At 42.1% G+C, this 14,487-nt stretch overlaps 1 protein-coding gene across 2 annotated transcripts; it reads right to left on the bottom strand.

The window, feature by feature from the left end:
• Positions 1 to 314: 314 nt before the first annotated feature.
• On the bottom strand, positions 315 to 13,742 carry LOC144298530 (uncharacterized). 2 transcript variants are annotated; one of them, XM_077873598.1, is made up of 4 exons: positions 13,006 to 13,742; positions 11,123 to 11,268; positions 4,803 to 4,881; positions 315 to 4,074 (listed from the first exon to the last, which is right to left on the bottom strand). In XM_077873598.1, the coding sequence occupies exons 1-4, from the start codon at positions 13,049 to 13,051 to the stop codon at positions 4,043 to 4,045; spliced, it is 303 nt and encodes a 100-aa protein (XP_077729724.1). In that variant the 5' UTR covers positions 13,052 to 13,742; the 3' UTR covers positions 315 to 4,042. The 2 variants fall into 2 exon arrangements, 1 of the variants encoding a protein (XP_077729724.1); XR_013365456.1 differs by lacking the exon at positions 4,803 to 4,881 and having other exon boundaries at positions 13,006 to 13,732.
• Positions 13,743 to 14,487: the final 745 nt, after the last annotated feature.

Below are 14,487 nucleotides of genomic sequence, written 5' to 3'. Positions count from 1 at the left end.
AAACTAGGGGTGCCTGGGTGCCTCAGTCGGTTGACCATCTGACTCTTGGTTTTGGCTCAGGTCATGCGGAGCCTAATTCATCTTTATGCCCCCAGGGTGTTAGCACAGAGCTAGTGCAAAATTTCCAATAACCAGGGTGTTTCCTTCTGGGAAATTCTGGGAAGTAATGATAATAGTCCAAAAAAATGACACTGATGAATGCAAACCAAAAAAAAAAAAAGAGGTCATCGATTATGTAGTTGCTTCAACACATTAGGGAAAAAAACTCATTTACGCACAAAAAGTGCTAGAAATAATATTTCTAAACAGGTCTAACAAAAAGGAAAAGAAGCACAGGTGGGAAATCCTGTCTGTGAATTGTATTTATTGTTCGATACTGTAGTTGGATGTAGAAAAACGCTGGCCTAAAGTTTTGAAGGAAGAAGTGGCAGGAACAATAGGAGAAAAGCACATCATCAATAATAATTTTAACAACAATGGTGATAGAGCACGCCTTTAGAAATCACAGGAATTCCAGGCTTGTAGCAAGAGAACACTGCATGGGTTTGGGAGCTGGCGTGACATTTTTTCAACCTTGGATCCAAAGGGCTGTGTCTAACAACAAGCATAATCATAATTCATGGTATAAGTCATTACAATATATAAGACACTGAACTAAACACTTGTTCTGCATTAACTCACTTAATCCTGAGAAGTATTACCTCCATTTCATTAATTCAAACATTTGCCCCAAAGCCTCCTAGCTAGAAAGAGGCAGAGGCAGAGATTTGAACCAAAGCACCGGAATGCCCGTTCACAACCATTTGCACCAGAGAAAGAAAAGCAAATCGGTTGCTGGATTTTTAAAGATGCCCCTAAATTCCTAATTGTTTGGTTGGAGCTCATGCCCTTCTGTGGGCTTCTGCTTAAACTATTATCAGCATTAGAATCTTCCAAGCTGATCCAAACTGAAGATAAGTTTCAAGTGCAGGTATTTCTGGGAGAAGTACGGAAGGACCTAGAACTTTCTCAGCTCATTGGGGGTCTCTTAATTCTTCCCAGAAGATAATTAAATATTATCCTACTGACCCTGAACCAGACTTGTCAAATAAAATAACAAAGGTAAATCAGTTGCCCATGCGTGTGGTTCTGACTTATGGCCAGTGGAGCACAATCCTGTGCGTGGTTCCAGGGAACATTTCGGGGGGATGATTTCAGAAGGGACCTTCCTTAGATCAGTATCCAAACCGAAGGGTGAGGGATGAGCATCCTTTAGCAGAACACAGAGACCAAAGAAGAGAAAAACAGCTGAAAGGATGTTAAATTCTCTAGTAAATGGCAGAAACGTACATTGCATAATCTCTCCCACAAAATGGTACAAAGTTATGCACCTACTATCAGACTTCATCATTCTCAGATGCACCTTTTTTCATATTTTTTACATCTTTGATATTAGGCCTGCAGCTAATAGGCCTGCAGCTTAGAACCAAAGTCATGTCAAGTGAATTTGTAGAAGTTTTCCTTTCTTCACAGAACATAAAATAATCTTATAGCATACAGTCTATGGCGGGGGGCCCCTGGGGGGCTCAATGGTGTAGCACCTGCCTTCAGCTCAGGTGGTGATCCCAGAGTCCCACATCGGGATCCTCGCAGGGAGCCTGCTTCTCCCTCTGCCTATGTCTCTGCCTCTCTCTCTCTCTCTCTCTTTCATGAATAAATAAATAAAATCTTTAAAAAAAAAAAATGAAACACGGTCTATGGGGTCTTAGAGTCATTGAAATCATACATAGGAAAATTCAGTCATCTGTGGGGCCCTCCCTAAAAAAAAAAAAAAAAAAAAAAATCCCAGCTTATATCCACAAAATCCATTTGGGGATATTAAACTTTTTAGTCCAGACGTTGACTCCTAACAGTGAAAAAACAAAAGCCAAAGCATATCAACAGCCTGAAGTTAAAACTAGATGTGTGGATCGCCAGCCTCAAACTGCTTCTCAGAGAAGTTAGCCTCATTGGTTGTTAGCTCACTGCCCTGTACTCCAAGCATCCATAATTTTACATCTGTTGAATATGACTGAGTTTAGAATATGGAGGTGGCTCAATTTTTCATATTGGCTGGCAAAAGTTTTGTCTCCATTCAGCTCCAGGAGGTGCCTCCACAATGGCATATGCATGAATCTAGTGTATCAGTAAAGAGAGCCCCTTGAACTCAGCCTGGAGGGAACAAAGCATTTCCAAGATGCATCCGAGTAGCAGATGTTGAGTTATCTGAAGGGTCAGAATGCCAATTAGATATTGAACATGGCAGGAGGAGGGTGGAGTTTCCAAAACAAATGAACGATGAATAGGAGCAGTCCCAGAGTCGAGGCTCAGATCCTGCTGTTCTTTTGTACAATGATTTGTGGCAAATTTGTTTTGCCACTGAGGCATAGTTCCCCCTGGGTCTTAAAGTGATTTTGTAATCACCAAAAGAATTTTTCCCCCCTTTAAATGTCCTTTTCCTAATCAAAACTGGATATCAATGTATTACCTTAAGAAATAAAGAAAATAAATGTGAACAGCTGCGTGCATTTATCTACACGGGAGAGGCACGGAGGAGAGTCATCCTACGTGGAAATAAAGGGGAGGGGAGAAGTAGTGAAGAGGAAGGGAGTAATTCAATTAAAAAAAAACATGTTTGGGATGGAAATCTGAAAGAATTCTGATCTCGTTTTCACTTTAAAAAAAAAGAAAAAGAAAAAAAATTTTTAAAGTAAAAAAAGAAAAAAAAAAAAAAAAAGAAAAGAAATGCTTATCATTAGGTCCCAGCAACCTAACAGATTTTGTGCATTTTCTGTCTTACAGGATAAGGGTATAATTTTACACCTAAAAAGCCTAAAGAAAGAAAGACGTGGGAAGGCCGTGATAGGAAATGCTTCCATAGTTAATTATGTATTTATATTGGTGTTACCGTCATAAATCATTCTTGGAGAAAGAAAACCAAGTAGTAGGGCAACAATGGTGTTCTGTTTAAATAGTTTCATTTGGTGCCTGAAATACTTCTGGGTATTTTTTTTTCCCTTGAAGCCACCCACAGTTAGTAAAATTATATCACCGAGTGGAGCCTACCCAGCTCTCTATCTCCCTTCTGACTCCTGGCGAGTACTGGACCGTGGAATACCCAAGGCAAACCAGCAAAAAAAGGAAATTAGGATTGCATTGATTTAAATCAGCCAGTGCTGTGACCAAATTATTTAGTTCTCTCTTGACCTCTGGAGGTCAGATTTGACTATTTATGCTATCTGCTAATGCTTTACTATTTTTCATTGCTTTGCCTGTTAACAATTCTGACCCACAGCCTTTCTGGCCTGAAGGGTCGTTCTATTAAACAATCGCTAATTACTCCTTGAAACATATGCCCCGTTTTAAAACGACATTTGAATAAAGGCCCAGCCCAAACCCCTACATTTGTTTCATGAATGAAAACAAAATAGAAGCGTCTGAATATTTCTGAGAAGTCAAACGTGGTTGGATTTGAGCACACGGAAGAGAATCTGCCTTCCTCTAATTATTAATTTAGAAATTGCTCAGAATAAAGACTATTTCTGAAAATGAGTGGCCAATAAACATGCTCTTTTAATCAAACTGTCAAGTAGGCTACTTTAACATTTCTTCACTGAATGTTTTTATCCTTGCGAAAGATCTTAAAGTAAGACTATTACATAAATTTTGTCTTTCTTCCTTCGTTCACTCTACAAATAGGAATATCAGTTCTGTGCCAGACAACATGGTCAGTGCCGGGGATGGAGGAGTGAGCAAGATAGCGAAAATTCTCTGAAAATTAGCCTTTTTGTTATCTGCCTGGAAAATGCTCCATTTGTTAGAGAGCAAATAAAGACAAACAGATGTTCACATCTCTGATGTTTACCATGAATATGAAGTTATGGGTCAGGGAGTGGGGTTTGCTTTCCAAAATTTTTCTCACATTGTGTTTGAGACATAAAAACAAAAAAAAGAACTTTTTACTTGAAGCGTCTGGCTGGCTCAGTCAGTGGAGCGTGCGATTCTTGATCTCGGGGTTGTAGGTTCAAGCCCCATGTTGGGTATAGAGATTAAAATCTTTAAAAAAAAAAAAAGAAAGAAACCCTTTGTTACTGTCTGCAAAATAAAAAAATAGCCATTTATTTTAGATCAAAATAGCCAGAGATGAAGAACACATTAAAATAATAACTTTACAGAAATTGTTATATTTATTATTATTCAGCTAAACAGTGCAATTGAAATGCCACACAGGAATTTCAAGGGTTTTGGCCGAGGCAGTGTTGTGCATCGACGCCCGGCTACCCTCAGACCTCGGAATGGGGTTGTGCCAACATGATCTAACAAAATCTCTCCTCTTGATGACGCTCCTCCACGTAAACAAGTGAAATATGACAGGAAAGTGGGTACCCCGTCGACTTCCTGATTTCCTGAGCTCTACATTCTTACACATAAACCTCTAATTCATTTCAGAATGCAAAGGTCACCACAAAAAAACTCTGAGGCTAAATATACCCTTTTGTCCAGCAGAAGGATAACAGAGATTTTCTTTTTTTCACCAAAATGTTTCCACAACCAGGTGTTTCCCATGTTGGCCTAGCCACATTAGGAGTATTTACAGACCTAGAAATTAGCATTAAACACTTAAAAAAAAAAAAAGAAAGAAAGAAAAACAACTTTCTATTTGGAATAATGTTAGATTTATGGAAAAGTTGCAAAGCTGACGCAAAGAGTGCCTGTCAGCCCACTGGCCCGGTGGGTCACATCTTACCCATGTACATTTGACAAAACTGAGGAATTAGGGATACCTGGTTGTCTCAATCGGTGGAGCACGTGACTCTTGATCTTGGGGTTGTATGTTTGAGCCCCACGCTGGGTATAGAGATACTTAAAAAAAAAAAAAAAAAAAACTAAGAAATTAACCTTGGTACAATACCATTTTTTTTTATTTTTTTTTAAGATTTATTTATTTATGATAGAAAGAGAGAGAGAGAGAGAGGCAGAGACACCGGAGGAGGGATAAGCAGGCTCCATGCAGGGAGCCCGACGTGGGATTCGATCCCAGGTCTCCAGGATCACGCCCTGGGCCAAAGGCAGGCGCTAAACCGCTGCACCACCCAGGGATCCCCGGTACAATACCATTAACTAAATAGATATTATGGATTTTCCCAGTTTTCTCACCCATATCCCTGCCTACAATCCAATCTAGGATACTTTGATACATTTAGGAATTATTAACTTATAAATTCAAGTATTTCTGTGATTTATCTCTCAAAAATAATTTATTTTTGGGGGGGCACCTGGGTGACTCAGTCAGTTAAATACCCAACTCTTGATCTCAGCGCATGGGTATGTAGAGGAAGAAGGTTCCAAAGAGGGAGAACAGCAAGTGCAAAGTCTTGTGGTTTGGAGTCCAACACTGGCTAAAGATATGCAGAAAAATATAGAAGGCTTCTATTTTTGACAAGGAAAAAATGGAAATAAGCAGATGAGACACAGATGAACAAATGTCCCCTTAAGCTGTTAATAATGTTTACCTCAGTGCAAGGGACTGAGAAGAAAATCTCAAATTTTTTGTTTGCTTGTTTTTTAAAGATTTTATTTTTAATTCATGAGAGATGAAGAGAGAAAGGCAGAGACATGGGCAGAGGGAGAAGAAGCAGGTTCCCTGCGGGGAGCCTGTTGTGGGACTTGATCCCAGGACCCCGGGATCATGACCTGAGCCAAAGGCAGATGCTCAACCACAGCCACCCAGGTGTCCTGAAAATCTTTCAGTTCTCTATACACAGGTGTCTTTCTCTGTTTTTCCAATGAGTATGTATTATTTGCAATTTAGAAGACAAAGAAATATTAAGAGTTCTGTAAGAGTTCTGGAGGAGTGATAGTCTTTTCTTGAAAGAGTCTAGAATTGGGTCCCGTAACGGCCACGCTGTAGATGTTTAGGGCTGAATCATTCAGGATGAGGCCTGTCCTGTGGGAGGCTCCGAAGCATCCTTGGCTTCTACTTTCTAGACTCCAACTTCACACACCAAGTTGTGACAATGGAAAATATCTGCACACACCAGCCACCAAATGTCCTCCGAGGGTCAAAATGCCCCCACGTCCCCACCACCACCACCACCACCACGTTGGAGGGAACGTGGCCCACTGGCCTAGGGGAAGCCCCAGCCTTGTCCCCTGCGAGCCGTGGAGCCTGTCACTCTGCCCCAACTGTGTCTCAGTTTCCAAATCCGTAAAACAGACGTAGTCATACTGCCCAGGAGGGGAGGAAGGGCTAGTTTCCGTCATGGGTCTGGGACAGCGTGTGGCGCAAGGACGTACTGCGTGAGTGTTGTCACTGCTGTGGTCAGCGTGCCCTACCCCCTTGAGACACCTTCCACAGGACAGCTTGCCCCTCGGGGGTTTGGGCCTGGGAGCCGGGCGCCACTGCAGTCCCTGTGAATGGAAAACTCAGACCAGGAACAAGGGGAGGAAGTGAGTGGCTCAAACTCACTGTACAGCCGGGGAGACACCCTGGTTAAGTGCTTCCTGCACCTTTTGTTTAAGGGGGAAAGTGGGCTTCATTCTAATTGAAAGTGGATTGTGTAGCTACCAGAACAGTTTTCTTTCCAGAAGCTGTTCCGAAGCTGCCTGTGTGTGTCTTTTCCAACAGGCCGTCGACCAAGAAATCATTATGGCCTCCCCTCCTCCTCACCCACCCCTGCTGCTCTCTCTCTCCCACACACACACACACACATAGACACACACACACACATAGACACACACACACACACACACACACACGAGCTGATTCTCCCCAAAGCAAACTGCATTCCTCTACGGGACCCACTCATCCCCTGAGCCAATCTGGTCCACATTTCACTCCGGTGGAAATTAGAAACCATAGCACTTTGCTTGAATTTTGGACTGCCCTTTGTTTCCTTAGATTATATATGGGTTTTGTTTGTTTTTTAACTATTTGACTCTCCTTATCAATGCTTTCTTTAATGATAAGTAAATATATGTTTTTGTATATGTTCATATACATATTTAGGTATCATATGTATTTATATACCAAATATTATATATATTTACTTGTAGATGGATGTTGTTCCTAAACATATTTCTTTCTTTTTAAAAAATATTTTACTGGGCAGCCCCGGTGGCCCAGCGGTTTAGTGCCACCTTTAGCCCAGGGTGTGATCCTGGAGACCCAGGATCAAGTCCCACATCAGGCTCCCTGCATGGAGCCTGCTTCTCCCTCTGCCTGTGTCTCTACCTCTCTCTCTCTCTGTGTCTCTTGTGGATAAATGAATAAAATCTTTAAAAAAAAATAAAAATAAAAAATATTTTACTAATTTATTTGACAGAGACAGGGAGAGCAAAAGTTGGGGGGAAAGGCAGAGGCAGAGGGAGAGGGAGAAACAGGCTCCCACTGAACAGAGAGCCTGATGTAGGGCTCCATCCCAGGACCTGGGATAGTGACCTGAGCTGAAGGCAGATGCCACCCAGGCACCGCTAAAAATTTTAGTTTTGAAGTCATCTCTACGCTCAGCATGGGGCTCAAACTCACAACCCCAAGATAAAGAGCCACATGCTCTACCAACCGAATCAGCCAAGCGCCCCCTCTGGGCATATTTTAGATTGTCGACTTAGGGTCCTGCTGTTGGCATCTAGTGGGTAGAGACCAGAGATGCTACTCAACATCTCTACAATGCACAGCCCCCAGCACAGAGAATTCTCTGGCCCAAAATATCAATACACTCAAGACTGTGAAATCATGATTTAACCAAACGAATATGCAGTCATGAAACTAACATATAACATGTGCCACATGCTGACAGTTTTGTACACATCATCTCTTTTTCATCCTTTTTGAAACCTTTCTATCATTCCCATTTTGCAGATGCAGAAACTAAGGCAGGCAGAGTTACAGACTTTGCCTATGCCCATGCAGCTGTAAAAGGCAGAGAAGCCAGGATCAGAACCCAGCCCATCTGAATCCAGGAGTCAGGGTCTTACCCACTGTACCACTAGGCTATGGAAAGCTACCCTGGGTACATCGTTAGGTAAAGAAGGGCTGGCTCAGTTGGAAAAGCATGTGACTCTTCATCTCAGGGTCATGAGTTCAACCTCCACAGTGAGAATAGAGCTTACTTTTAAACTAGAGGGGACAGGGCAGCCCCAGTGGCTCAGCGGTTTAGCACCGCCTTCAGTCCAGGGCGTGATCCTAGAGACCCGGGATCGGGTCCCACGTTGGGCTCCCTGCATGGAGCCTGCTGCTCCCTCTGCCTGTGTCTCTGCCTCTGTGTGTGTGTGTGTGTCTCTCATGAATAAATAAATAAAATCTTTAAAAAAATAAAAATAAATTAAAAAAATAAACTAGGGGGGACAAATTTGACAAAAAAGCATTGTTCCCCTATGTGAAATATAAGAAATAGTGAAAGGGACCATAAGGGAAGGAGAAACTGAGTGGGAAAAAATTAGAGGAAGACAAATCATGAGAGACTCCTAACTCTGGGAAACAAAGGGTTGCAGAAGGGAAAGGGGGGATGGATGGGATAACTGGGTGATGGGCATTAAAGAGGGCATGTGATGAGATAAGCACTGGGTGTTATACTCAATGTTGACATATTGAATTTAAAAAAAATTTAAATTTTTTTAAAAAAGTATGGTTCCATTTCTAGAAAAGAAAAGAATTGGTGTATACATTATGAAAAAAATCAAACTAAAAAAAAAAATCAAACTAGAAGAATGTGCGTTTCACTTTAGCCAGTGGTCCTGGGTGGGCGGCACCAGGTATAGGCAGGTGTTCTCAATATACACACACGTACACCCCATTGGTCTCCCATGGTAGCATCTCACTGCAAATTGTACACTTCCTACATAGCTACTTACTGCATCCTACAGTTTTATATCGCCTTGTGAGATTATTTGATTAATATCTTTCTCCCTTACTATACCATTGCCTTCTTTCTTTTTTTATTTTTTTAAAAATTTTATTTATTTATTCATGAGAAACAGAGAGAGAGGCAGAGACACAGGCAGGGGGAGCAGCAGCTCCCTGCAGGGAGACTGATGCAGGACTCTATCCCAGGACCCCAGGACCACACCCTGGGCTGAAGGCAGGCGCCAAACCACTGAGCCACCCAGGGATCCCTTACCATTTCCATCTTTTTTTTTTTTTTTCCATTGACGTCTTAAAAGCTACTTCTGTACCTGTTTCAAATGTGTTCTTTTTGAGATCAGCAGCAAATAATATAATTTATGTATTTAAACACAAACTGGTCCATCCATACAATGAAATATAGTGCAGCCTATGAAAGTAAGGTTGTAGGTAAAGATTTAATGCATGGGATGCATATGGTTGCACTGGCAGGAGAACAGGGCTGGAAAAGTGGAGGTGGGGTGTTGTGTGTAGATGTACAGAAAACAAGTTAGGAAACGTGATTTCTTCTAGTGAGTGGAACTATTTGTGATTTTTACTCCCCTTTTTTTTTTCTTTCTTTCTTTCTTTTTTTGCTTTTGTTATTAACCTCTTACTGGATTTTCTGCAATAAGCTCGTAATTGACTTTATAATACAATTTTGAAAGGTGACACATGCACTGCTAAGAATCACCACACTATGCAAAATTACACAATTAAAACCACAGAGCTTATAGAAAAAAATTTCATCAGTGACATAGTGAAAAAAGATAGGAAGAGCAGCTCAGGTGGCTCAGCGGTTTAGCGCCGCCCAGGGCCTGATCCTGGAGACCTGGGATCGAGTCCCACGTCAGGCTCCCTGCATGGAGCCTGCTTCTCCCTCTGTCTGTGTCTCTGCCTCTCTCTCTGTGTGTGTGTATCTCTCATGAATAAATAAAATCTTTTTTAAAAATACATAAATTTAAAAAAAAACTAATAAAATGGTTGTATAGTTTTACCTGTGTCAAATTGATAAGAAGTATGTAAATATTACAAAAATAGCCCTTTACCTTGTAAAACAAAACAAAACAAAACCTCAGGTTTGTGTGTGGACATGGGTGTTAGCTGTGAGCTATTGTGAAGTGTGGAAGGAGGCTTACCTGATTTTGGACAAAAAGTTAGAACACCAAATGTGGGTGGGTGTGGATGGTGACACATGCAGAGAATGGAAGCAGCTCGTAGGTATTTGGTTGTGCACGTGTGGCATTTTGTGTATCACTCCACCTCTTTCACCTGGGGACAATTTTTAGCATTTATGTTGTGCTTCTTGAAAACAAAATTGCACAAGAGCAAATGCAAAATGGATGTTATGCTTGAATCACATCCTAATAGATCAGTTGCATTAGAACAAATTTATGTTTTTAAAGCAAGTGCTAGAGCAGAGCTGACTGTATAGTGAGGGGTGTATTTCATGTTATGGAAGTACAAGGATTTCTGGTTTATAACTTTTGCACTTTTTCAACCAGTTACCACTCAGGTTTTACAGGAAAATAGTAGACAGGTTACATACACTTAAAAGTGTTAAAAATAAAATAAAAGTGTTAATAGCAGAAAACTATGGAGCACCTACTATGTGTTTTTAAAATGTATGATCTCAGGGCACCGTGGGTTAAGTAAGCATCTGCCTACGGCTCAGGTCATGATCCTGGAGTCTGGGGATCAAGCCCAAGTCAGGCTCTCTGCTCAGCGGAGGGGCTGCTTCTCCCTCTCTCTCTGCCTCCTCACCTCACTCATAGTCTCTGTCTCTCAAATAAATAAATAAAATCTTTTAAAATAATGATAATAAAATAAAATATATGACCTTTTTTTCAGACTTGAACTCACACTCGGGTTTGAACTCAACACCCTGAGATAAAGACCTGAGCTGAGATCAAGAGTCCCATGCTTAACCCACTGCACCCACTCAGGGCCCCTAAAATGCATGATCTAATTTAAGCCTCCCCCCTCCCCTTGAGGTAGGAACCACACTGAGGAACCTGAGGCACAGAGAGGTAAAGCGTCTTGCCCAAAGTCACACAGCTGGAAGTATCAACCCTGAAATCCAAACCCAGGTCTTCCCTGACCCAATATTATACCCACACTCATTATTCTGTGTCACATTTGTATAGGACATGATACTCCTAGTGCTACTACTAGTAGTACAAGCTGTAGGAGGCATGGCGTAAAGGGTAAAGGATGACCTACCTGCAGGAGGCTTGGCTTGAATGTGAGGGGCAGTGTGCCAGGACATGTGCCAGCAATCCTGCCAGGAATACCAGCTGGTATGGGACTGTCATTACAACCTTTGGGGGACATATCAGGCTCTACACACAAATTCTTATATGTTGGCCCTGAAAAGCATAAAAACATCAAAATTTACAGCCAGAAAAAGGCCAGTGGCACCCTATGCGGCTGGTCAGAGCAGTAGATAACCTTTCACCAGGCTTGAATACTATGCACCGTTGAGTACATCTCAGTTCATTTGGTTGCAGGACACACCAAGTGCCCGGATCTTCTCAGACCCAGTTGGACATAGCGTCAAGAATATAGGCTCTCTGGGGTGCCTGGCTGGCTCGGTCAGTGGAACATGGGACTCCTTTTTTTTTTTTTTTTTTTTTTTATTCATGAGCAACAGAGAGAGAGAGAGAGAGAGGCAGAGACACAGGCAGAGGGAGAAGCAGGCTCCGTGCAGGGAGCCCGATTGTGGGACTCGATCCCAGGTCTCCAGGATCATGCCCTGGGCTGAAGGTGGTGCTAAACCCCCAAGCCACCTGGGCTGCCCGGAACATGGGACTCTTGATCTTAGGGTCATTAGTTCAAGACCCACCTTGGGCATAGAGATTACTTAAAAATCTTAGAAAGAAAAGAGAAAGAAAGAAGAAAGAAAGAAAGAAAGAAAGAAAGAAAGAAAGAAAGAAAGAAAGAAAGAAAGAAAGAAAGAAGAGAAAGAAGAAGAAAGAAAGAAAGAAAGAAAGAAAGAAAGAAAGAAAGAAAGAAAGAAGAAAGAAAGAGAAGAAAGAAAGAAGGAAGGGAGAGAAAGAAGGAAGGGAGAGAAAGAAGAGAGGGAGAGAGGGAGGGAAAGAAAGGGGGAAGGAGGGAAAGGAAAAAGAAAAAAGAAAAGAGAAGAAAAAAAAGAAAAGAAAAGAAAGAAAAAAGAAAAGAAAAGAAAAGAAAGAAAAGAAAAGAAAAGAAAAAAAAAAGAAAAGAAAAGAAGAAAAAGAAAGAAAAGAAAAGAACAGAGGGCTTTCCACCTGCCTGGGGTCCAACCCCAGCTTCACCACTTGCTATCTATGTGACTTGAGCAAGACACTATACTCCTCTGTTTCCTCAGCTATAAAATAGAGGATAATCATTGAGTTGTGTGGATGCCACAGGTTAACCCACACCCAGGATTAGATCAGTGCTGCCATAGTTAGAGCCTAATAAATGTCAGCAAATGGAAGGATAATTGCCACCCACGGTGGCCCAGTACTGCACATAAGTACAATTTTCTGATCAGGAGTAAAATTCGAGCTAGCCAAATGCCGTCATGTCTCGGTTTTTCTTACACACTTGCAGAGAATAGGTCCAGCCAGGGATCTCCAAACCTCAGATCCTGCCCCAGCAGCTAGGACATTTTTACCCTACTCCCCCAGGACGGAATGCTTAGTTATTTTACAGACTCTGTGTGGTCAAGCTCTGCCATTCCCAACGTGGTAACAGCTCTCTTTACACTCCGAGTAAAAGCCGGGGGGCTTAGGGCAGCCACGAGAGCCTGCCCTAGATGAGGAGCTTCCAGTTGCTTCCCTGACTTCATCTCCGAATCCATTCTGCACCCCCCAACTCTGGGCGCCCTGCTTCTCTGCACACTTCACTCATGCTCTTGCCTGTAGCCCTTCCTGCTGGCTCTTCCCTCCACCCGGGAGCCTCTTGCCCCAGATTTCTGCAAGGCTCATTCCCTCACTCCCTTCAAGTCTGTGCAGAGACTTGACCTTGTCAATGAGGCCAGGCCCTGACCACCTAGGTAAAATTACAACCACCCCCTCACTTCCACCACCTGCTTCATTTCCCTTTCCTGCTTCTCCTAAACAACGCAAGTTAATACTTACCTTTAGTATTTATGGTCTTTCCTCCCTGCTGACATGTAAGCTCCATGAGGGCAGGGAATGGTTGTAGTCCCCACTGTAGCTCCACCCATAGGACAGTGCCTGGCGCATAGTAGGTGCTCAATAAACGTTGGTGGCGTTAAACAATTGAATGAGTAACTGAATGAATGAGTGTTTTCCTTATCCACATACAGCTTTAGGCAACATCCAGAGAGACAGCTTTGTTTTGGTAGAAACTTCTAGGTGTCCCGCAAGGTCCTGTCTCTCTCTCTCTCTCTGCTCCCAGAGAAGGAAGACTAAGTGCCAAGCTTCCCTTGTAGGTGAGGTGGAGTCATATGACTAAGGTCTGGCCAATAGGACATAAACAGAAGTGTCAAGAGTCTGGGGAGCTGCTCTGCTCCCTTTAAGTCCCTTAGTGCATCTCACCGCCTGGTCCTGGCTGCTGCCAATCAGTGACGTCAGCAGAGTCTGCAGAGCAGAGAGGATGCTTGGGTCCCAGGACTTCATAGCAGCCTTAGACCACCTACCTAGCTTTTAATGGAAAGAAAATAAACTTCTGTCTTGTCCAAGGCACTATGTTTTACGGTTTTTGTATCCCTCTCAGCTGCAAGTCCATAATACACCTTCTTAAACCTGGAATCAAAATTAAGTTAGGTTTCCATTAAACTCCAGTGAGCAACTGGCAAGCTTTTCCAAAACCCCATCTAGCACAGCAGTCTCTGCTAGCTGGTTTCTGTTGCAGAGCTACCACTGGCTAATACTCCCAGAATCTGAGTCATGTATGCTCCCTGTGTTATTACACATAATACGGTATTGTGACTTTAATCAAGGAAATGTGTGGTTTTGTTTTTTGTTTTGGGTTTTTTTTTTTTCACTTGATGTATTAGTGGCCTTGCTGCCAGATAGTCAGAAATGGCCAAGAATACTAGCTAGTATTACAGCACGTTATCTGTTCTTTCCTCTGGGGACTGGTATAAAATCAGAAGCTAGATCTAGGGAGATACTGGGCCTTGCTTTCATTAGTTTCTGCATTTCTTTTCAAAAGGAATCCGTTTCCAAAGGCAGAGGAAGAAAATAAATGCTATTAGCTGGGGTTTGCTACTGAAGTGATATAATTTACATAACAGCAAAATTGCAACCTAGAATCCTAAGTAGCAATTATAATGTAAAAGAACAAGACAAAATTTTACTCTTAAACCCACAGCAAAAATAAAGAGTGGAAAATGTTGGTAAACTTCACGCGAAATTTAAATACTAATTTAATCTCCTTTGCCTAGAGGGGAGAAAAAAAAAAAACCACCAGGCCCTAAATTGAAATGGAGAACTCTCACAGAATTTACTCTCACAGTAAATTCAATTCTATAAGCCCCGAAGTGGGAAACTAATTATGGAAGGGGCCCCAAAACTCATAGGAATGAAGTTGCAAATAAACTTCCTAAGTCTACTAATAGGTACATTGTTCCCCCAAACAAACAAGCTAATTTG

This window comes from Canis aureus, chromosome 26 (assembly GCF_053574225.1).
Source record: "Canis aureus isolate CA01 chromosome 26, VMU_Caureus_v.1.0, whole genome shotgun sequence".
NCBI classification, from domain to species: Eukaryota; Metazoa; Chordata; class Mammalia; order Carnivora; family Canidae; genus Canis; species Canis aureus.
The sequence above is the reverse complement of the archived record's forward strand: the minus strand, read 5'-3'. Positions and strand labels throughout refer to the sequence as shown.